General features: G+C 44.9%; 1 protein-coding gene across 2 annotated transcripts in view; it reads left to right on the top strand.

The window, feature by feature from the left end:
- WASHC2C (WASH complex subunit 2C) overlaps positions 1-25,674 on the top strand; it is a 664,131-nt gene that overhangs the window by 198,897 nt on the left and 439,560 nt on the right. For both annotated transcript variants that reach the window (XM_085603767.1, XM_085603764.1), the window contains exons 13-14: positions 5,033-5,092; positions 9,047-9,208. In XM_085603767.1, coding sequence (XP_085459893.1) covers positions 5,033-5,092; positions 9,047-9,208 — 222 coding nt within the window. The remainder of the gene's footprint in view (positions 1-5,032; positions 5,093-9,046; positions 9,209-25,674) is intronic.

Here is a 25,674-nt window from a genome sequence, read left to right as displayed (position 1 = left end):
GGGAGGCGGCTAAAATGGAGGAATATTGTTGGCAATGAGGACAAGATGCTGGAAGTAAGATCAATCATGGCAAACGTCCTGCCCAGTTTGGACCTTGCCACAATTAGTGCTCACGAGATCTCCACGTTGTTTGTCCAAACTACCAAAGCCCTAGGCGATCTCTTTTCAGTTCGCAATGCAAGCACTAGGGCTAACAATAGATGTCGCCTTAAGGGCAACCCTGGTTGGTATTCGCCTGCCTGTCGTAACTCCAAAAGGGACCTAATTAATGCAGTTAAACTTAAGGATGGTGGTATGATTAGTATTGCTAGGAAAAGTTACAGAGGTGCCATCTCTAGGGCAAAGCTAGAGTGGGAGAACCAGTTTTGGTGTGATTTAAAACTGGCAAGCTCCGCTAGGGACTCGAGAGGCTTTTGGGAACTGATTAGAGCTAGAGACAAACCTGTGGACTCGCTTATAACATGTAATATCCCTGAGGCCTCGTGGTTCGACCACTTTTCCCATTTATACAATGTGGTAACGGGTAATGGGGAAGCTTCCATTGATGCCCTTCTACTAGACCACCTTGAGCTGAGTGTAGACTCTTTTTTTACGGTTAAGGAAGTGGTGGACGCAATTAAGTGTCTTGTCCCCAACAAAGCTGCGGGGCCGGATGGCCTACCAGGGGACCTGTTACGCATCAACCCGATAGAATGGGGGAAACTTATTGCCTCATTATTAAATGCTAGTTTTGCAGACGCAGCTCTTCCAGAATCCTGGAGGGGTGCCGAGGTTGTCCCGATTTTTAAGAAAGGGTGTCGGGACGACCCAGCAAATTATCGCCCTATAAGTTTACTAGACTCCACACAGAAGGTGGCAGGAAAGGTGGTCCTGGGGAGGGTCTTGCAGTGGGCAGAGGAGAAGGGTATCCTGTCCGATTTCCAAGCAGGTTTTAGAACAGGTACTGGGACCATTGAGCAAACATTCCGGTTGATGATGCTCTACTGGAAAGTGGTCGTACTGGGCAAAGGCAGTCTGTATCTTGCTTTTATAGATTTGCGGACTGCCTTTGACCTGGTCCCCCGTAGCCATCTCTGGAGGGTGTTATCTGGGCTGGGTTTGCCCCCATACTTACTGTCCCTGTTAATTAAGCTGCACGCTGAAAATTTTGCGCAGATCAGGTGGGGAAACCAGGGTCAAAAGACACCACGAATACCTGTAAACAGAGGTGTCCGTCAGGGATGCGTTTTGGCCCCCACTCTGTTTTCACTGTATGTCAACGGAGTGGTGGACCATCTTTTACAAATCCCTTCAGATGCCCCATCGTTGGCAGGCAGGAGGGTACCCACCCTTCTGTTTGCAGACGATACCCTCCTGATTTCCAAGACCCCGGCAGGGCTACAGAGCCTTTTAACTAGCTTCCAGTCTTTCTGTGATTCGAGGGGATTGGAAATTAATACTGGAAAGACCAAGTATTTGGTCCTGAATCCCCCAAAGAAGACTGGTAGGCCACCCACACTAAAATCAGTTCCCCTAGAAAGGGTCAAAGAATTTGACTATTCAGGAATTCGTCTCTGTGACACTATGAGATGGAATGGCCACCTCCAGAAGATGCTGTTGAGCCATAAGAGGGTGGCGGGGGCACTACTTAAAGAACAACGGGCCTCCTCCCTTAGACCAATAGCTCCGGTACTTGATATTTATAGGGCAAGAGGCGTGAGTGCGGCGCTTTATGGGGCGGAACTTTGGGGTGCGCAGAATGTGGACCAGTTGTCTTGCTCAGAAAATAAATTTCTCAAGGACTTAATGGGGCTTCCATACAGTACTCCAACCTTACCACCACTGCTTGACATGGGTAGCTGTCCCATTAGTGATCAGGCAAGATTGCGTCCTCTCCTTCTTTGGGCTCGCATTTGGAGAGACCCCGAACTGGCTAGCTACGCAGACGGTCTGAAAGAGGTCTTATCGATGTCTGGTTGGCCTAAAATTAGCTGGTTGAGGGAAGTCAAGCGACTTCTGGTAGAATTGGGTCTAGAAGAAGCTTGGCAGTTAAGGACTGCTCCCCCCAAGTCTGTTTTGAAAAAACTGTATTGGAGATGGGTGTCAAACGGGCGAAACACTAATCCCAAACAATGTAGGTCCACTGCTGAATTTCTTTTAGTGAAGGAGGTCCCTTTTTGCGAGCCCTACCTTGATATTATATCAAAACCCAGAGACAGGGCATTGTATTTTAAATTTAGAGTAGGAACTCTTCCCGTGGGCGAACTAACTGCTAGGTGGAAGGCCCCGGCCCAGACGATTCCTTTTTGTCCGTATTGTATGACAAGGATAGAGTCAGTTCCCCACCTCCTATTCGAATGCCCTGCTTACGAAGCTCCACGTCGTAGGTGGTTGAAACCTCTTTGTAGAGAGTTAGGCACCAGACACCATAGGGAGGCCTTGCGAATTTTGAAAACAGATTCACGGCCCCTTTTTGCCTGTGGCTTGGCGAAGTTCTTAAGCTGGGCATGGCTGATCAGATCAAATAGGCTTTTGTATCTTGTTTAATTCTGGTTTTACAATGTATCTTTTTACGTAATTTATTGGCGCCTTCATATTATGAATCGTATGCATCTCTTGCTATGAACCGGCTGCTTTTATCTTTTTTTTTTTTTTTAAATGTGTATTTATGTACTACTTTTTAAGACATGTTCTTTGTCGAAATAAAGCCTTGACTGACTGATATTGTATATATTTGGAGAGATATGTCTGCTAGGTGTAAACTACCAATATTTCACGAAAAATTTCCACTATGGGGGAATCCTCTGCTCCCTGAGGTGTTTCAGGACCAAGCAGGCAAATCTTGGGCGAAGTACGGAGTTACATGTTTGGGCGAAATGTACAATGAGAGAGGAATCAAATCATTTGAAAATCTGCGCCTAGCGTATAAACTCCCTGCTCATTTCTTCTTTAAATATCTACAGATTAGAGATTATTTGGTTCCTAATTTGGCCGTAACAGAGATTATGCAGTCAAACATTTGGGATTGTATATATGGAGGGAAAACCAAATCTTTGATAGGGCTAATGTACGTATATTTACATAGTTTTAGATCAGACGGTAGTGCGAAATTAGCTGAACGCTGGAGTCAAACCCTGGGTATAGCGGTTTCATCTAGAATGATTAAACAAGCCTTAGGTAACGTTAAGGATTCGATCCACTCTGCTAGCTTGCAACTTCAGCAACTACGTACTACTTGTATGTTGTACTATACCCCGGCTAAAATAGCCAAATGGGCTCAAGGTAATACGACGGGGGATAAAAAAAACTGCCCCAAATGTGGTCTTTATGCTGCTAATCTACTACATATGTTTATTGCATGCCCAGCACGGACGGGTTATTGGCAGAAAATGGAACAGTTACTCCAGTCTAAACTTGGGCTGGATCATCCACTTACTGATCTTGAAATTATGTTGGAGTATAAGGAGGATAACCCCGCCATCGCACGCCTCTTCTCAATCTTGATGGCTTCTGCTAGACTGGCTATTGCGAGGGTATGGGTTTCCTCCGCACCGCCCTCGGTTGAGGAATGTTGGGTTATTATTAGAGAAATGTATGGTTTAGAGTCAGCCTTGGCGAAGGCAAGGGGAATTCGCTCCCTAGCCAAATTAGAAGCGCTATGGAGACCGATGGCTTTTGATGGAATAATTTAGTATTTGCTAGTATTATATGAAATAATTTGTGTCTCCTATGATCTTTTCTCTTTTGCAATTTTTATTTTTATGGTTTCTGCCTGATGTATAAATCCTAAAACTCCAGTTTATGTTTTATTGTATAAATGTGCCCTTTTTGATGATGAAAATAAAAAAAAGAAAAGAAAAAGTATGTGTGTTTGGGACAGAAAAGTCTTGGCCTGGTATGTATGTATGTTGTATATATTGCATACTGTGAACCCTAGTCAAAAGCTGTACAGGGTCAAAGAAACAATCAGCACCTAATTGGAGACGTAGCTTTGTGCAGATAGCATAAGTGGACTGTTACTGCATTGTGATGTACTGTTCTTTTATGAGGTACATCTTTAGATCTTTTCTAAATTGATGCAGAGTTTGGGCAGTCCTGATGGAAATGGGGATATTTTTTCACATTCTGAGGTGGAGAAGAGCTGCTCTCTTAATTTTTTTTAAATTAAATTTGACACTTCTTTGCCTCCAGTCTGATAGTGTCTTGCTGAAAGCCATCAGATATGGTGAGCTTGTCTGCCGGATAAGTGTGGATGCTAATCGGGATGGCTTTGCAAATGGTGAGGGAATAGTCAAGATATGGGCCAGCAAGGGAAGCCAGCGGAGTTCCATCAGGATGGGGTCATATCTCTTTAGTTCTTGGATAGACATGTTGTGGCGTGTATGAGGCTGTAAAGAGGGTTGCAAGTATGAAGCCGAGCAGGACAGGATGTTGCCATCATTCAGCTGCAAGAGTACAAGGGCGTGCTCAGCAGTTCTGAAGTCGTTTTCTGGGAGGAGGAGGTTCACTTTCTTTAGTAGTCACTTTTTTTAATAGAGAGAGATGATACCACGTCATTTTTCTTCATGAAAACATGTCCTTTGAGAGTGAGGTTGGTGTTCAGGGTGAATCCAAGTGACTTGGCATAGGGTGAAAGTTGGGGTTTGAAGCCATCAAGGTTCATGTCATGGAACCAGGTTGGACCAATTGTTTACTTGTTCTTTTTGGGAGTAGCAGATATTCTGTGTTGATGGGGTTGAACATCAGGTAGAGGCTCAATATCCAGGTCTTTTTGAGGGGCAGGTATCTTTGGTAAAAGAAAGCCAATATGTATCATAGAAAAATAATAACCCTATTCTTTCTCTTGGGAAAACTTTCATTTAAATTCTTAGCTATAGCAATGTCACAGCATGGTATAAACTGCACAGAATTTGATGACTGAAAACTTGCTTAAAGCTTTGCTATTTAAGGCAAGACATTTATTAGTCATTTTATATAGTTGAAATGGAGTTTTGTAACTAATGATGTGAAAATGGATACATGTTTGTGAAAAGTACGTTTCATGTAATTCTAGAACCTTCATCATCGATTGCCACTAAGAAGATACCAGTAGGTGGTGTTTCACTATTTCCAGGTATGCACAATGAATGCATTTTCTCGTTTTACAATTTTTATTTTTTATATTTAATTTGAGTAAGAGAAATCTTTGAATAGAATAAGCCAGAATAAGAGCTTAAACTTGTAGCACCACGTCTAAGCAGTGTGCAAAGGCGCTTTACAATACAGAATTTGGAATATTTATTTCTTCAAGGGTTTAGTGATGTTGTGCTAGTCCAAATAATACTCCTACATGTTGTATTTTATGGCAAATTTTGTTGACACAAGCAAGGAAATAAGATGATTATAGTATATTGTCTTTCAGGCCCTGCAGACAGTGCTCACACCAGAAGCTGTGTGCTGGGTCCTAAAAGCTATAGATTTGCCTCTTTTGCAGGCCCGGTAAATTGTATTGCATTTGCAACATGCAGAATTGCTAACCGGGCAGCCAAAGACCTCTAGGATATCTAGAAACTAGCACATGTCCGAGAGACACAATTGGCAGTTGAATGACAAATGCTAAAGAGATTTAATATAATTAGTAGTATAATAGCTTCTATTATAACATATTTGTTTTAATGTGAGGAGCCACGGCACGCGTTACCAGGTACAAAGGCATTGGGGTTTAAAAAAACATTCTTAAAAGGGGATTAACACAAACCTTGATTTACCCATACAAAGAAACATTTGGTACTTGACGATTTTGATTTGCACAGCCTCAGAAACCATTACCCAGATCCTCGTGCATTGGCTTAAACTGTTAATCACTTGAAAATCAAGAAAATGCATCAAAGTCATAAAATAATGACTCCTGGAGGTATGTAAGTCTGACACAGAGATCCAAGATGCCCAGGAACACAAACATAGGCTTTTTTAGATATGGATTTTTAAAAAAAAGATGCTAGACAATCTTACAGTACCCAGACACATGAGGATGTAGATTTGAGATATGGAATAGTTGATTCGAGTGGAAGTGGGATAGAGCCATGACAAATCTAGGCAGAGAACTGTGAGTTTTTTGTGAAAAAATGCAGTTAGAAGGGATATGAAACTTGATCCATACTGATGTGTATAGGCCTGGAATCCAGTTCTTGAGAATGATAATGATAAGAAGCAAAGTGGGAGCAGTCTACCAGAAACATTCACAACTTAAACCAAATGTGCTTCGAGGGGGGTAGAGCTCCGGTATGTACATGTGTATACCCTGGAGTATTGATGGGAGTGGAGACACTGTGTTGTTTTCGTGTTTTAAATAATGCAAGCTGAACTACAGGCAGCTGAGATGTGTCCCTAAATGTGGATTACACTTGAAAGCAAGCAGTTTAAGGATACAGAAGGGAAGTGGGAAGAAGGAGGTACACATGAACAGGAGATACATTGGTTATACTATCATACTATCGGTCAGTATAGCATGAAAGGGAGGGTGATTTTTTTTTTCTTCAAACTTGGCCAAGGGTCATTGAAGTGCTTTACAATAGCACCAGTGACATTACTCAAGATCAGATTCATTTGTTAGACATAAAGAGATTAAGTGATTTTGCCCAGAATCACCGGGTGTTGAGCTGATGCCAGGACTCAAACCGGGTTCCCCAGTTCCAGAGGTGGCAGCTCTGGCCAGAACGCCAAAAAGCTCATATGTTATGTTGAAAGAAGTTTGTCAGCAGTGTTTATTTCCTTTTTCCTCTGAATCCAAGAACATCATCTGCGGCATCCCCTAGGGCTCCTCCCTCAGCCCCACCCTCTTCAACACCTACATGATGCTTCTGACAGACATCTCTGGCACTCAAGGACTTAACATCATCTCATAAGCCAACGACACGCAGCTCATCCTTTCCCTCCCAGAAAACACCAACACCACCAGAGCCAACTTCCAGAACACCCTGTCCGATGTCGCCAGCTGAATGAAGGCAAACTGTCTGAAGCTCAAATCGGAGTAAATGAAGGTGCTCATCTACAGTAACAACCCCTCCACCTGGAACGACTCCTGGTGGCCTGCCTCACTCCTGGTCCCTCCAACCACACATGCAATCTCGGAATCACCCTGGACAGCTACCTAACCATGAAGAACCAAGTCAACGCTGTCAGCTCCTCTTGCTCCCGCACCCTCCGCATGCTCGGCAAGATCTTCCACTGGATCCCTATCTCCACCAGGAAAAGTCACTCAAGCCCTCTTCTCCAGCCACCTTGACTACGGCAACGCGCTCTACGCCAGAACCACCAAACAACTACTCTTCGGCCTCCAGGCCATCCAGAACACTGCAGCAAGACTCGTCCTCAGCCTCCCCGGGAGAACCAGCACTGACCCCACCACAGAGCCCTCCATTGGCTCCCCATACAGGAGAGATGCCTCTTCAAGCTCCTGACTCACTCCTATAAAGCCCTCCACGACTCCGGGCATGCATACATTAACCACCCCCTGATGTTCCATCCACCCACTCTGGAACTCTGCTCCACCTCCCTTGCCCTGGCCCACACCCCCAGCATCTGTCAGAACTGCTGTGGAGGTTGTTCCTTCTCCTGTCTCGTCGCCAAGTCCTGGAACAACCTCCCCCTTCACTTACGCACCTGTCCCTCACTTGAAGAATTCAGAAAGAAGCTCAAGACATGGCTCTTCGACAAAGGACGTTAAGCTTTAGCACCTGGAGACCCTCCGGGGTGACAAGCTGCGCTTTACAAGAACGCTTTGAGTGATTGATTAATTTCAAGGGGAGCCCAGTAACCCAGTGGTTGGCCACACTGTGATGATGTGTTGTTTATAGAAGCGACCCTGCAGCTCATTTGAAACAGGAGATCTTAATTCTTTTTCATCTTAGAACTAACACAACAAAACTGAAGAATTTTCCAACAAAAAAAACCAAATATAAGTCACGGTATGCATCTAGGATGGAGGCTTATTGGAAACATCTAAACATTTTCTTCGACTTAGAGAAGTGAAAGCACTCCGAAAACTCTCAGCATAAGTAATGAATCAGTGGCGCCAGCAAGAGGGTGGGAGGTCTGCCCCAGGCGGCACACGTGTTTTGGGAGCGGCGGCCACACCCCATGCTCTTACCTGCGGTCGTTGTGGGGTGGCAAACGCTGGACTCGCCTGCACCCCCTCTTACCTGCGACCATTGGGGGGGCGGCAAACACGGGAATTGCCTTCACCACACCTACCCACACTGCTCTTACTAGCGGCGGCCGCCTGGTGGCAAAAGCAGGGACCGCCATGGGTGGCAAAAGGCCTAGCTAGACCACTGTAATGAATGCCAATACACTAGAACGATTTGAGATGCCTTGTGTGGCAGAAACGCAAGGGCCTTCTAGTGAAAGGGCCATTCGATTCATGGAGGCATAGAGTAACAGTATTAATGCCATTGGTAATTAATGGGGAATCTCACATAGTGCAAACCTGTTTCTGCTGGAGGTTACTATGTTAATGCAGCTTCCATTGGTGCATGTGCAGTGTAGATCCAAAGAAATAATTAAGAGATTTGCAGAAATAAGGGATCACAGTTCCCAGTCTTGAGTGTGCAAAGTTTCAGGGAGATGCATATTTCCTCATTACTGTAAATGCCCTTGAGTATATTTTCTAAGATCTGTTTGAAATCCCCATCAGTCTCTATCTGTATTTGTTTATTTTTTAAAGCAGGGTCCAAGTAAGATCTGGAGGTGGGGTAGTTTTACTTATTTTCTTAAAGTTGGTCATTAATAAATTCATAAGTAGTGAAAAAACTGTTCTTATTTGCTGGCTGTAGGTTTCATTTTAATTCATACCTGCCACATGGAATACGGAGAACTATTGTTTTAGTTATTAACAGGTGTGCTGCTGATTCTGTTCTTAAATTTAAACATCTATTTTATTTACTGTAGATTAAATTACTAGTTACTACCTTTCAGTTTTTTTAAAAACTATTTCCATCACCCATTCATATAAAGGCACTTGTGGCTGTCTGTACCATTTTCATAAGTTCTACATAGGGATTTGAATATTACCCCATTTATTTTACAGGTGGTGATCAAGTTTTCAATCCATCATCTGTTCGTGCTGAAAAAGACAAGAGTAAACCTCCAACACCAAAATCTGAAACCGCTTCTAAAGTGCCCACAACTTCTGGTCTTTTCGATGATGATGATGACTTCTTTGGTGATCGTAAAACGAAACCAACAGCAGGTACTTTCTGGGATAAAATATATTTTTCTAAAGGTGTTAGCCCTCGTTACATACAATCCAATGGCTGTCTAAATGTGTGCCAAATTTCTTTTTATCAAAAGATAATACCCAGGGACAGAAGCATTATAGAAAGTAATCCCTCTCCACCCGGTTGAGCAGGGTTGAAAGGAGTTGAATGGTGACTCAACGGTGTAAACGAGTCCCTAGTACCTGTAGGATTTGCATTTCCACTGATCGCTGACAGTGCCTTGGTCAAGGGTTGGGTTTTGACATAATCCAACTGAAAATAGTCTGGAAAATCAGTGAATCTTATGTTTGAAAATACATCAGGTGGAGGCCTCTACGCAAAAAAGCAAGAGTCACTGAGTGATTGGATCTGTGTTCATCTCACACCTAAGAAAAGCACCCTGTATCCTTCTCCCATTCATCTATCAGATTACAGATTTTTTTGTGGCATGACAGATTGTTTTGTTGGCCTGCTCCTAGACCTATACTTTCAACTTACGCAATTATAGTGTTTGATGACTGGTGACCACAATTTTTACTGTTAGTACATCTGTGTGCAGCTGCTTTCTGATCTCAACTTCCTGAAGTTTACTCCCACCTAGTGGTAGTACAGGATAATCTGGTATGCATGTTTAAATGTTAAAAGGAGTTGTGATTTGGCCTTCTTACTCCCTATGACCTGCCCAGAACTTACTTCATCTCCCTTTTTTATGCTATGATCATTTTTTTTAGCCACATGTAGAAATGGTCTGGTCTTTGATGTCCTGGACAGAAGACATCTGTATACTAGACATCCGCAGAAAATATTTACCTAAAATGTAGTGTGTCATTACTCTAAGATGCTGACGCTCGCTTCCCAGAAAGGTCAGAACTCTATATCATTCCAGAAATTTGAGGTATAGAATGTGTGTTAACAATAAATTAAAGCTAGTGTCTAATGATATAGCTTGTGGGGAGGGTGGGTTTATGTCAGAGTTTTATAAAAACCTTTTTTATGGACTTAGTGTAGGTGTTTCGGGGTTCGATAAAACCTTGCTACTCATAATTCTGATATTGGTGGTTACAGGAGTTACAACACAAATCAGAAATGATTGGGCCTGTCAGAATGAGAACTTCAATCTGCATAAAACACAAAAGTAGAAATGTGTTTGGTAGTTAAACTGTATCAGAACCGACATGAGCTGTGGCAAAGTAAATGTGAACCTCCCCTTTAAAGTGCCTTTTCAAATTTAAAGAAATGGCATGAGGTTCTCGTTTCACTTTTTGGAATAATAAATCTTGTAAATGTTAACATTCTTCTATCATTTCAGTATTTGTTATTTTTTTAGCTTTTATCAATTTTCAATCCCAATTCTATCCTTTTGAAATTTCATACAGCGATTACATTATTTTTCTGGTAGTGCAAGCACGAAATTCATATAAATGGATGAGATTAAGCACAGGAAGATCAGATATTACTGCCGGGCATCCATGGGTCACACTTGGCAGAAATTGTATCCTACAACAGACTGAACTATCCACCACATCTCACCGTGCTGCTGTTCTGTGATGCTGCAGTTCGGTGCCAGAATCTGTTTAAATTCAGTGACCCATTTTACTTTTACGAAATAAACCTATGTGCATATTTGGAATGATAATTGTGGGGAATTCAGGATACTAAAATTAGGCTGACTGTCCAGTTAAGAACAACTTGGCATGTTTTGAGTCTATGTTAAGTAAAAATGGCTTTTAACAGAATATAGGTGCACCACAATTAATGACAGTAGAAAGAAATTCTAGAACAGATTCCAGAGTATATTCAATTATTCTCTTCTAAAAAGCATCTTTAATTTACAGTGTAAACAGTCAACGCATTTCGTCCAAAGCAATAGACTTCTTCAGGTCTGGAAAGGCAAAATATACAAACAAACATAAATACATATGCCCATGACTTATAAATACCAAAAACCCAACATAAACCGTGTGTTAGACTATTTTATGACACATTTAAAATACATTTACAGTAAAACTAGGACAGCAGATCAAACCATTATTGCACATTGATACTCCTAGAACGAAATGTAATTCAAAACAAGAACCCCTTTCCTCCCATAACGGACAGATAACAAACACTATAGACATTTCAACAAACATTACATGTAAAAAACACAAAGCACACAGAAAATTCTGCTGTCTACATCTGTGGGTAACTAAGCACATCTCATATCATCTTGGTTTGAATAATACCAAAATCCTATTTACCAACAATGTATCACTATTTGCATACAATTCACTCATCATCGACACTAATACCACAGTAATAATATTATGGGACTGCAACCTATTTATCCTTATCCACACAAAACTACGAATGATCTTGCTTTTCTGAATCATAATTGACTACATGAACTTTTGAACACATTCTGGTAGGTTTTATTTTACGGGCTAAAATTTGAAACTTATTAATATTTAACACTGACACAGACTCTGGCTACTTTTCAGTTTCTCTGTCCCTCTGATTTTGAGACACTGTTGTTCCTTATCTCAGTCTGTCATGGCGTGGGCACTCAGGTTGTTCATGCCACAATACATATGACATGTTTTGTTCTTTGTTGCATTTCTCTCCAGTCTCCTCTTCATGCAGTCAATGTTTTGATTGTGGTATTAGTGTCTTAAAGTGAACGAATGGTTTGCAAATAGTGATAAATTGTTAGCAAATTGACTTTTGGTATTATTCAAACCAAGATGATATGAGGTGTGCTTTATTGCCCACAAATGTAGAACCCAGGCATTTCTATGTGCTTTGTGTTTTTAACAGGTAATGTTTGTTGCTATGTCTATATTGGTTACTATCTGTCATTTATGGGAAGAAGTGTTCTTGTTTTGAATTATATTTCAGAATAAAAAAATAAAGAGAAGAATTGAATATACTCTGGAATCTGTTCTTGAACTTCTTTCTACTGTCATTAATTGTGGTGCACCTATATTCTGTTAAAAGCCATGTTTACTGATTATAGACTCAAAATATCCCAATTTCGCTTGAATCACTGGACAGCCCCAGAGCAAGTGCATAAATGTACCCATTGTGCCATTGCATCTCACACAGTCCGGAGACAAAACACTCTCCGCATTTTTTGTAATCGTTATGGTCATAGTAGACTCTATGTAGGAACTTGAGTTGAATCATGCACAACCTGGACTTAATGGCCACCTCCCTTGGGTGCATTGGGACCTCTTCCCAGTCTGTGTTCTCCACCTCCCCCATGTCCCTCACCCATCTTTCTCTCAGCTTACCTAGTGTATCTGGCATGTTATTGTTTAGTATTTTATAGGTGAGGGAGATCGCTTTTGATTCAAGCTCATCCATGAGCAACCTGCAACTCAATGGGAGCGTATTCTAGTATATCTTGCTGTTCCAACCCCTCTGCTCGCCAAGCGTGCTGCAGCTGTGCATTCTTTAAATTTGGTTTGGGTGCATTTGGTACTCCGTCTGAAGGAAGGAAAGAGCATCAGATCTCATCCTCAAAAGGGCCACACCTGGGAGGTCCCAAGTATGTCCCAGGCCCTAAAGCCCTTGAGTTTTCCCAGTTCCCGCTTCATTGTTCCTTTCCAAACAGGCGTTACTGAGGTTACCCTACCCACCCAGCTTGTTCATCCGGTGGATTTCCTCCAGGCCGCCAGCTCCACCTGGGTTGCCGGCAACAACTGTCCAACACCCCTCCCCCATACATGTGGTGTAAATGTGACCGTGTAACAAACTGTGCACATTCCAACCTATATGTGGAGTGTGCCTGTGTCGCGAAAATCCAATCATGTATAGCCACCATGTACGCAGCCCATTAGTAAGCCCTCACATCTAGGAGAGCAATACCACCATTAAATGGATTGCGTTGAAGTGTCTTGAGTGCTACTCTGGGGTGCCCCCTGATCCACAGTAGAATACTCAAGTCTCCCTCTAATTTGGCAAAAGTAGCCTCTGGGATTGGATTGTATGTGTTCGAGGCATGTGAGCTGTAGATCACATGCTTTGCATACTCCTGCCATCTAGTGTTGGGTCCGGATGTTTTCAAGTTTTTTTTTTCCCGAAGAGGGCTTTCCAGTCACGAGGTAGGTGACTCCTCCTTTGGGTGATAGTGCGCATGGGCATCGACTTCATTGTTAGATAGTTTTTTTCCACCATTGGTTTTGGACGTGTATTGTTGTGCTCCGCTTCGAAACCATTTCTTCAGGGTTCCCCTTGATGCACAATCCACTCTACCCGCATCGGTATTGTTTCAAACGTGTATCCCACTTCTCCGCGTATCGTTACCGTCGAGGAAAACCTCTATTTCGATCTGAGATCTTGGAAAGGCCGTCCGTCAGTCCACTTTGCAGTCGATGGAACGGACTCCATTTAAATTCTGCCCTCCATGTCGCGCCTAGTATACGTGCACCGGCTTGCACGAAGTGTGCAACTTGTGCTTGTCTCCGGAGCACAAAGAAGAAGTCTGCGACGCTTGCAAATCATTCCGATCGAAGAAAACGCTCCGTGATCGTCTGGCTCGACGTGTCAAAATGTAGAATACTTGACGGACATTTTCAGTGAAGGATCCGAGCAAGAATTCAACGCACAAGGGGCCGAGGAATCACAAGAGGAACTTGTCTCCATCCCGGAATCGTACCGTGAGTACCGAACGCCCCTTAACCCAAAATCTCGTCTCAGCCAAAACAAAAGGCTTCTGTCCCACACCCGCCTTCAGGCCACCGTCGGCACCGAAAAGATGTTTCTGACGCCCCGCCTTCCGGCTCGGCACTGAAACACGTCTCTAAGCACTCCGGCTCGGGATCGTCGGCCAGACTGGCACCGAGCCCAAACCTTCAGGCTTGAAGCCTAAAAGCAATTCGGAGCCGAAATCCTTGATGCCCAAGACCAAGCCTCCTTCAGCACCAAAACCTTCGGCGCCCAAAAATTGATCCCACCCCAGCGCCGAAATCCTCAGCGCGAAACCTAAAACTGTGCTTTTGAAGCGGCAGGATCTGATTTTCGACGTCCCCAACACCCAAATCGGACCCAAAAATGGAAGGAACTCTACATAAATCCTGATACAGGAAGTGTTCTTACTAAGTCACCTCAGAAATGCAAACCTGAGTCAGAAGAAGAACCTTTATTTATTCCTCTCTCTCTTTACCACGTTCCCCAACACCAGCCTCTCCACCTTTTGTGTAATTTACTAATTAAATCAACTAACTCTCCACCACCACCACTACCTGATGATGATGATGATGATGATGATGATGATGATGATGATGGAGAGGGTGGGGACAATATTGTACCGATAGATCCCTGGAAGGATTATCACATAGATTCACCTACAGATAACGACCCAGATCTTTACCCTGCAAAGCCTCTCCCTCCTGACGACAATGTAGGAAATCTAGAATTACTTGCTAGAGCTGCAGAATATCATGGGTGCAGATACACAAGGAATCTTTAGAGGAAGATTTCCTATTTGAAAACCCTCAGTACCGCACATAGGGCTAGTCACACTCCGCCTATGCTTAAAGGCATGATGAGACATGCTGAGGACATCTTCAAAGATCCAGTGCGGGCTTGCATTCTCACCCCTAGGATTGATAAAAAAATCCCTCAGATCCAGTCTTTATTAAAAGTCAGCTACCACTCTCTGGTGGTCTCTAATGCCAGTAAACGGGCCAGTTCACAGACAACAGGTGATGCTCCTCCTCCAGACAAGAAGTCAAACTATTAGACGCCCCTGGTAAACGAGTAGCTGCCTAAGCAGCAAATCATTGGCGCATTGCCAACACTCAGGCCCTGCTAGCCAGATATGATAGGGCACACTAGGACGAAATGGAGTAGTTGTTACAACACCTCCTAGATGAACACAAAGCAAAAGCCCAAGATTTAGTCCACAAAGGGAAGCTCCTATCCAGTTCCTCAATAAGATACGCTTTAGATGCTGCAGACACCGCGGCTAGAGAGATTAACACTATTGTGTTATTAAGGAGACGTGCATGGTTGAGGATTTCTAGTTTCAAACCAGAAGTACAACACTCTATTTTAACTACTCCTTTTAACAAGGAACATCTCTTTGGGCCTGAAGTAGATAAATCATTAGAAAAAATAAAAAAAAGACACAGAGGTAGCCAAGTCTATGGGAGCTCTGCAGTCTCCCTCTAATCGGGGCTCCTTTTGTTGCTCCTTCTACCGTTGGGGTCCAAGACCATGTCCTCAGACAATACTGCTGCCTCTTACAAAGGCAACAATCAATCGTCCTCTACAAGGAGTTTCTGTAGAAGGGAGGATATAGAGGTAACCACAACAGAGGTCGAGGCAAGGGTTCCGCACCGCGTAATTCCCCCTCCCCAAAAAGCAGTGACTTTCCTACACTTCCCCCCGATCATCTAACACCTGTATGGGGACTTCTTCTACAATTCCTCCCCATTTGGCAATCAATCACTACAGACAAATGCGTGTTAGTAATTATCTAACATGGTTATTGCCTGGAGCTTACCAATAATCCTCCAAACATACCACCACGTTCTCACAAAATGTCACCAGAACATTTACTTCTACTTCAACAAGAAGTGGAGTCTCTCCTCACCAAAGGAGCCATAGAACTTGTGCCGTTACAACATCAAGGCCTCGATTGGGAAACAAGGAAACCCTACCAACAAGGAGCCTGGGTATTGTGTGCTGTAAGGAGACAATAGCTCATGCGGATTAATACTTATCAATATAGTATATAATCTAAAATAATAATCAAAAAAAAGGAAACGGGGATTGAAAAAGATGTCAGAGGAAAAGGCAAAGCCATACACGTGGGTTCTTTTTTATGAAGAATGATCTTCGTTTATATTACTAGAATATTTACACACAAAGTGCACATAAATATACAGTACAGTTTTGACATAAAACAAACAAATTACAAATTAGTGTCCCACTGAAGAAAAACCTTAAACAGACAATTAACATACCATACAACATACAAACAAGGTTTAGATTTCACTTTACAAAAGGCAATCACGTCCAATCAATAATTCCAATTAACAACACTTAATTGATATAGGTGTTGATTAGTGATTTGCCTATCGCGTCAACGGCGTTTCGACCCTGTTCCAACTTAGAGGGTCTCGTCAGGACTGTCTAATATAGGGACACCTTAACGTCCAGGAATGGTGTATATACAGTGACACCGTGTTCGAAGTGAAAGGATAAAAAATACTCACAGGTACCCAGCCGGGTGCCCTGTGAGAGGGAACTCACACGGAGGCAGTGGCCCACTGTGAATCGATGCAATCTTAATTATGCGTGATGTCTGGATCCTTCGATATGCCAAACCGACCGCAGTTCCAAACTTAAGTATAGCTGTCACTTCGTAGTGGCGAGTCCGATCAGCTCTATCCCTTCTATCGGGTTTCCGAGTATCCCGCGAAGTGCTGCAGCAGGCGAGCGAGGTCCTGTCTGCGAGGTACGATCACCTTTTTCTTCAGTGGGACACTAATTTGTAATTTGTTTGTTTTATGTCAAAACTGTACTGTATATTTATGTGCACTTTGTGTGTAAATATTCTAGTAATATAAACGAAGATCATTCTTCATAAAAAAGAACCCACGTGTATGGCTTTGCCTTTTCCTCTGACATCTTTTTCAATCCCCGTTTCCTTTTTTTTGATTATTATTTTAGATTATATACTATATTAATAAGTATTAATCCGCATGAGCTATTGTCTCGTTACAACATCAAGGAACAGATGTATACTCCCTGTTCTTTCTCATCCCCAAAAAGGTCTGCTCCTTGAGACCTATTCTGGATCTCAGAGAAAACCTCTACTTACTGTCACAGCATTTCCACTTGGTAAAACTTCAACAGGTGCTCCCACTTCTACAGTAGGGCGATTTTATGTCTACTCTAGACTTAAAAGACGCATATTTCCATATTCCAATTCATCCCGCTCATGGCAAATACCTCCGATTCATTATAGCAGGTCACCATTACCAATTCAAAGTGCTAGCGTTTAGAGTCACCACTGCTCCTCGGGTATTTACCAAATGCCTGGCAGTAGCCACAGCACATCTGAGAAGACAACACCTCAATGTCTTCCCATACCTGGATGACTGGCTCATCAAAGCCAGTACTTACTAAATGTGCCTCCAACACACTCAAACCTTATTCACTTACTTCACCAACTAGGGTTTCCAGTGAATATGTTGAAGTCTCATTTACAGCCTTTCAACACGCAAACGTATCTGGGAGCCACAATAGATATTCACAAAGCTCTAGACTCTCACTCAATTTCAGCTCAACCAATCAATGCCAGCAAGAGTCTTCATGCAACTGCTAGGCATGATGGCGTCTTGCATTACGATTGTTCCCCACGCAAGACTTTACCTGCATCCCCTTCAAGAATGCTTACCAAGTCAGTGGTACCAGTTGCAGGGTCAATTAAACGATCTAGTGTTGGTAGACGGTCGCAACCATCGCTTTCTGCAGTGGTGGAACCCTCAAAATGTATCCAAAGGGCGGCCCTTTCTCGACCCTGCTCCACAGACAGTGCTAACACCAGACGCATCGCTCACTGGTTGGGGCGCTCACCTACAAAGTCACACAATCCAAGGAATATGGACTCTAAAGTACAGGAGCCTTCATATCAATCACCTAGAGCTACTAGCAGTGTTCAAAGCCTTTCAAACTCATCTAATAGGCAAAACTGTCCTAGTCCGCACAGACAACATGACAGCTATGTAATACATACAAAACCAGGGGGACACACACTCTCCAACTGTCACGCCTAGCACAAGCCATTTGGAAATGGGCCATACATCACAAAATGTATCTCCTAGCAGAACACCTTCCAGGAGTAACAATCAATTTGCAGACCTTCCCAGCAGACAGCGGCTGCAAATCCACGAGTGGGAACGTCATCCCCAATTCCTTCTTACCTAGTTTTAAAAATGGGGGTTTCCTCACATAGACCTGTTCGCTACAGGTCAAAACGCAAAATTCCCAAGCTTCGCCTCCAAGTTCCCACACCCGCTCTTCAAAGGCAATGCCCTATGGATGAACTGGTCAGGGATATTTGCTTACGCTTTTCCGCCTCTCCCACTCATTCCGCTGGTATTTCGGAGGCTCAGACAATCATCCCTCAAACTCATTCTCATAGCTTCCACATGGGCACGTCAACCTTGGTTCACCACCCTGTTAGAGCTCTCAGAAGTTCCCCACCAAAAGCTGCATCTCAACTCCAGTCTCCTCACTCAGAGCCATGGAGAAATCAGGCATCCAAATCCCAAGGAACTCTACCTGGCGATTTGGCTCCTAAAGTTCTAGAGTTTGGGTATTTACAATTACCACCAGACTGTATGAAAATCCTAAAGTAGGCTAGGAGACCTACTACTAGAACATGTTATGCAGCAAAATGGAAACGTTTTGTTATATACTGTAAAAATAACAACATCAATCCCCTTGATGCTTCAGTACAAAACATCATATGTTATCTTTTATACTTGCAGCAATCTGTATTTGTTTATACATGTTGATGCGTCCCAGCCATGAAATATGGAAGGGTTTCCATTTCTGAAGGTCCGCTAGCACTGAGCGGCAAAGAATCACCTAATTTATACGGGACAAGGCGGCGAGTGTTGGGGTAATCTGGAGCCCTAAGTACTTGATGGAACCCTCTGTCCATTGGAAGGGGGTCAGCCCCTGCAGCAATCTGGCCTAAGGGACCGGGATATTGATGTTGAGGACGAATGATTTAGAGAGGTTGATTTTGAAGCTAGAGACAGCTTCAAAGGTCTACAGGGTTTCAACCACGCATGGGAGCGATACTTTAGGCTGGGTCAGCGTAAGCAACAGGTCATCAGCAAATAGGTTGACCTTATGGATTTGGCCTGCAAAGGTTAAGCCCTTGATCCCCTCTAGCTCCCTCACCTGTATGGCAAGGGCTCTACTGCTAACGCAAAGAGGAGGGGCGAGAGTGGGCACCCTGTCTCATGCCCAATGTAATGATATCGGCCTTGTAGCCCATCCATTGAGTCGGATACAGGCTGTTGGGGCCACATATGATGCCATGATCTTCGAAATGAACTCCCACCCCAGGCCTATTTTACTCAACAGGACGCGGAGATTGGACCAGTCTACCTGGTTGAATGCCTTCTCCGCGCTGAGCGAGAGGAGGCATGTAGGGATGTTCAGGCCCCGTGCTTTTTCAACAAGGTGTGCTATGCGACGGACATTGTCCGCACCCTGCCGGTGACTGATAAACCCCACCTGGTTGGGGTTAATGAGAACCTGGAGGTATGGCTCGAGGCGTGAGGCTAATATTTAGTAAAAATCTTGGCATCAGTGTTGAGCAAGGCTATCGGGCGGTAAGGAGAACACTGCGCAGGGTCCTTGACTGCCTTAGGGATAAGGGTGATCTCAGCCATAGCCATGGTGGGGGTGTCTCCCGTGAAGGAGTTATAGACTCGCAGGAGATGTTCCTGCAGCTGTGGGAGGAAGACATGGTAAAAATGCACAGGAAGCCTATCTGGTCCTGGGGCTTTACCTAGGGGGAGACTCTTGACGGCTGGACCTAATTCCTCCATTGTAATGGGTCTGTCTAATAGGGACACTTGATGTGTGGACAGGGGCTCCCATTCACAGTCTGCTGGGAGTATAGCCTCTGATATCCTTTTCTGCCGTTGCCCACGCATCTCCTGTCTGAATTTTGGCAATTTGTTCTTTTGCCTGGCGCTGTCGCAATTTACAAGCCATAAGCCTGCCCACCTTGTCCCCCGCTTCATAGTATTTCTGCTGCAGCGCCAGCAGGGCCCGCTCCACCTTTTCCGTGCAATGCACACACAACTGTCCATGCAGCAGGGCAATTGCCTTTTGATACGGCGGGTGGGGGCCTCTTTGTCCGTATGCTCTAACAGTTTGATGTCCGCAGTGAGTTTAGATTCTACCAGTTTTGCTTCCCTCCCTCTGGCAATGGCAAAGGATGTTATTATACCCTGGATCTTTGCTTTGAACCCATCCCACAGAGTGTGCAGAGAGATCTCGGGGGAGGAGTTAAGGTGAAAGTATTCTTTCTCTTGTAGGGGATTTCCGTGTATAGTCATAATCATATGAATAGTCCCGCCCATGTGCGTGGACCCCGCAGCACTTCATTAGATATATCTTCTTAAGTGTCATCTTCTGAGTTTCTTCAGGAAGGCCTGTATAGACACTTAAGAGATAAAAAGACAATAATGCAGCCTAACCAACCAGGCTACACTGGCCATCACTTCATCTTGAAGTGAAAAAAGATAGCCAGATTAACTTTTAAATTTAGCAATTTGCTTACTTTGCAAATGGACTGTTTGAAGCTCCAGCAAGTTGATGTGGTACTTGGTCTCTTTTGGGGACCACGTGCCCTGTATCTGAAGATGGTCGGAATGTGCACCCCATCCGTGGAGAGAAGCATCCGTCACTATTGTCTGCATGGATATCTCCTTGTGGAAGGGAATCCACAGGAAGAGAGTGCATGGAGAACACCACCATCGGTTAGATTGACCAGTCTGCTGCGACAGTTGAATTCTGTCTTCCCAATCCCCCAGCGTCTGGTCCCACTGATCCTCCAGACTTCCTGCAGGGGTCTCATATGGAGGCGTGCATTCGGAGTGAGGAAGATACAGGTAGTCATCGAGCTCAAGAGAGACGATACTTTCCTCACCGTTGGGGAGGGCATGATCATGAGAGCTTGAGCCTTCCGAAGTATCGATAAGTGTCTGTCCTCCAAAGGACACACGTTTGCTGTGCGTGTGTCGATGGTGGCTCCCAGGTACTGTAGACATTGTACAGGAGTCGAGACAGACTTCGTGAGGATGATGTGGAGGCCCAAACGAAGTAGAAGATTGGAAGTCCGATTGAAATGCAGTTGCGCTTCCTGAAACGTAGCTGCCTTGATCAACCAGTCATCCAGATACGGGTAGACGAATACCTTGTTCCTTCTCAGATGCGCAGCTACCATGGCCATACATTTGGAAAATGTCCGAGGCGCTGACTTCAGGCTGAAAGGGAGCACGGAGTACTGATATTGGTTGTTGCCCACAGTGAAACGCAGGATCTTGCGATGTTTTCTTGCTATGGGCACGTGAAAATATGTGTCTTGCAGATCTATTGCGCATTTTCAGTCTCCCTGATGAAGTTGAGGGTAGATTTGATGCAAGGACAACATCCGAAACTTTTCTCTGCTAACCCATTTGTTGGCCTGTCGCAAGTCGAGGATGGGTCTGAACTCATTCTTGTCTTTCTTGTGAACGAGAAAGAACCGAGAATACAGTCCTGTGCCTTTCTGTGCCAGAGGAACCGGTTCTATCGCCCTTTTCTGTAAGAGGGTGTTGGCCTCTGTCTGCAACTCGCGTAGCATGTAGCGTGATCGAGTTGGAGGGATCGATGGAAGAGGACAATATTCAGCACCCAATTGTCCTGAGTTATTTTCTGCCACTCTGCCAGATGGTTTTGGATATTTCACCCACCGGATTGGATAACAGACGAGGGGGAAGAAATCCTTCAGGACTTGGAACCAGCAGGAGCCTTGTTCCCTTGTCCAGACTGCTGGTTGGATTGTCCTCGCTGTTGGCGTTTCTGAAACAACTGAAAAGACCGCTTAAACTGCTGCTATTGGTTGAACTGACGGCCCTGAGAATGCTGAAACCTCTGAGAAGAATAACGCCGCAGGAAAGGGTGAAAGGTCTTTGGCTGTTCTTTAGGTTTCTCCAAACCTACAGCCTTCAAAGTCTACATTTCGGTCTTCATGCTGGTCATCTCATCGTAAGCATGGGAACCAAAGAGTCGTGCCAGAAAACAGGAAATTGGAAATGCGTTGTGTCAGAGACGTAAGACGAAGCCAAGCATGTCGCCGTAGAGAAATCCCGTGGCAATACCCGTGGGCTGCCAGGAGCGAAGTATCTGCTGCCACGCTGATGACTTGGTTCGAGACCATCAGGCCCTCGTTCACTATTTCCTGAAAGTCTTCCCGCTTGTCTCTGGGTAAGAGATCCACAAATTGTTGAAGGGACTCCCACAGGGATCTATTGTAATGGCTCAGCAAGGCGGTAGAGTTGGCCGCCTTCATGGAAGTCGCCGCGGTGTTGCAAGCCTTTCTACCCACCGAATCCAGCTTACGGCTCTCCTTATCCAGTGGCACCATGGAAGTCGGAGCCGTAGCATGCGGTTTTCGTGCAGCATCCACTATGACAGAGTCCGGAGTGGGGTCCAGTCGGAGGAAGGTAGGGTCCGACTCCGGTGGGCGATACTTCTTCTGTAACCTAGAAGGTGCAGATTTTATAGAAGATTGCTTCAAGAACAGCTCCATAGCCGGTTCCTCCAAACCCGGCACCAACGGGAGCAATGGACGTGATGTTTGTCTCTTCTGTAGAGTCTCAAATATCACCGATGTCGACGGTACAGGAGCCGACAGGGAAATGTTCAGTTTCGAAGCCCCTCTGACCAGAACCTCCTGGAAGATGGTGGTATCGTCAACGGGAGACACCCTCTGAGGAGGAGAGTCCGTGAGAGTAGGAGAGTACCTCCCCGTACTCTTGGAAGATGTATCCCTGGTATGTCAGGATCGAGACCTCTCATAACGATGACAACGGGATCTTGAGGAAGACCGGTGGCATCTATGCGAACGATGTTTCAAGCGAAACCATGTGCTTGGTCTTCGAGGTTCCACAGGACGCATGGGCTGAGGAGACACGGGCCCATGCTGAGGCGGTGGAGGAGGAATCGGAGGTGGAGGAAGAGGAGGCGGAGGAGGAGGAGGAGGAGGAGGAGTAGCCAGAGGTTGGAGGAGGCAGAGGAATTAGTGGTGGCTGAGGTATCATTGGAAAGACCACCGGTTGAAGAGGAGCACGAGGCGACCTAGCTGGTACGCGAGTACTCCGAACCTGGCGAAGAGACCAACCTTCTCCACTTACGAGCTGGCCGCGAGGAAGGGGCCCTGGACTCCACATCAGACATCCCCCTCGACGTTCGTTGATCCTCTGCTCAACGTCGAGCATTGACGTCGTCTGGAACGCGAACTCCCTCTCAATGACTATAGACTCACAACTCAGCAAGACCCAGAACGGGACCTCGACGTCGTATGTCGGTATCGACCCCTCAACGTCGACCTTCTCATTGTCTTCGATCCTCTCCTCGACGACGACCGTCTCGTAAACGTCAATCTTCTCCTCAACGTCGATCTTCGCGATGACGTCGATGGTGATCGCCAGCGACGTGTCGGTGGCGACCGCTGTTGCTTGTGAGACTGCGATCGATGACGCCTTGACTGCGATCTCCGTGGAGTCGACGTCGATCGCGGGAAAACCCGCTACGGCGATCTCGTCCGAGACCTCGCCGTTCTTCTCCTCAACGTTGATCGTCGACATCGCTTCGACCCAGAGCCCTGGGTCGACGGAGAGCATATCGTTGTCATACCTGCTCTCGACATCGTTGTCGCCGTCTTTGACATCGATCGGGACCGGCGTAGTTTTTTTGTCGTTTTTCGGCTGGGGAGCCCCCCAGAGGCCAAAGCATGGGACTTGGTAGAGGACTTACCCTTTCCTTTCCCAGAGGCTGAAGATGCTGCCTTCTGTCTTCTCTGCTCCAACACTTGGAGCCGTATCTTCTCCCTGTCACGCAGGGTGCGCCTGGAAAAGATCTTGCAGATAGAACAGGTGTCAGTCACATGAGACACAGACAAACACAGGATACAGACTCTGTGAGCATCAGACTTGGCCTTCTTCCTACCACAGTCAGGGCACTTGTCAAATCGACATGGCATTTTGACAAGAAAACTGCAGAAATTCTGCCAAAAAACTACAGCAGAAGGTAGACAAAGGCCAAAGACGTCGAGTGAAGCTGCAAAAATCCAGATATAATCACTAATATTGAATGAAATACCAAAAAAAGGTAGAGCTCAACGCTCCAGGGTCCTGCTAGCAGGAGCCAGAAAAACAACCTGAAAGTAACTGCCTCTTGCTGTGCCTCATGGGATACCGGGGTTCTCTGGAGACTCTTAAAGGCATGGTACCCATTTGCAGACACTTAATGGCAGCCTATGCGGGCTTGTCTATCCATTCCTTTTCATCTCTATCATGAAAAAAGGAGCTTTGTGAAGGAGAGTTTTCTATGTGTAAAACTAAGCAAATTGCTAAATTTAAAAGTTAAACTGGCTATCTTTTTTCACTTCAAGATGAAGTAATGGCCAGTGTAGCCTAGTTGGTTAGGCTGCATTATTTTTTGTTATCTCCTAAGTGTCTATACAGGCCTTCCTGAAGAAGGGCAGAAGATGACAACTTAAGATCTATCTAATGAAGTGCTCCGGTGTCCACGCACATCGGCAGGACTATTCACATGATTATGACTATCATGGAAATACCCCTTCAAGAGAACTGGATTTACAGGTAATGAACTACTCCTTTATACCCTTCCGTATCTCCTCCACATCAACCGGGTCTCGCAACAGATGTGAAGGCTTATGCCATCGGGGCAGGCAGGCCAGGCGAGAAGTTCGATTCTCTCATGTGAGTTCAAGGTGCGCATGATCAGAGATAGAGATGTCAGAGAGCTCAGCAGAGTGTTGGCATGTGAGGAGTATTGGCGTAATGAAGGCGTAATCGATGCGTGAATAGGAAGTGTGTACATGTGAATAGTAGGAGTAGTCCCTGACGCCTGGGTGTTTGTTCCACCAGGCATCAACCAGGCCTCATCCTTCAATGTCTCTCTTAAGATGTGCCGGCATTACCCCCATATTTTGAAATGTCACATTGCTTGTGTCTATGGTAGGGTGCCAAACTAAATTGTAGTCCCCAAGTCTCCGTCCACCCGCTTGAGTTGTTCAGAGAGTACGCGCCGCATGTATGTGTTTTGGGCGGTGTTTGGGGCGTAAACATAAGTAGCATCAACTGTTGCTGTCCCCGTAGCAGTTGCACTCTCAGATATCGCCCCCCCATCCCGGGACACATGTGTTACAGAGGTGCAATAATTGGTCTTGCACGCACCCCCACCACCAGGGTCTTAGAGTCAGCATAAGCCCAGTAATGGAGTGGATACCTCAAATGCATCATGCGGTGTAGGTCTAGAACAGAACAACAAGATACACAACAGCTGACCAAGGTCAAGCACTTCAATTCCAAAAGTTGCATATATCAAAAGTCGAGTGCAACAACTCCCCGCACCCGCTGTTGAGAGATGCCAATCAATAAGTCAGTCCAAAAAAAGAATGGAAGGTGCACTCTAATAGAAGTCGAAGAGGAAACACACTTGAGGTCCAAATCAAATTCTTCTTTTATTCACAGTTGTTTTGTTAAAAAAGGGCACACAGCCAACGCGTTTCGTTCCCCAGTGCCACGGGAACTTCGTCAGGGCTGTAATAATCATAAAAACATTTTTTTGCACATAAATATACATATAATTTCATTGAAAGTTACAGTAGAAAAAACCAATCGACAGTACAACACATTTAAAAATA

Source organism: Triturus cristatus, chromosome 1_2 (assembly GCF_964204655.1).
Source record: "Triturus cristatus chromosome 1_2, aTriCri1.1, whole genome shotgun sequence".
In the NCBI taxonomy this organism is placed as follows: Eukaryota; Metazoa; Chordata; class Amphibia; order Caudata; family Salamandridae; genus Triturus; species Triturus cristatus.
This window is presented reverse-complemented; position numbering and strand designations above follow the sequence as displayed.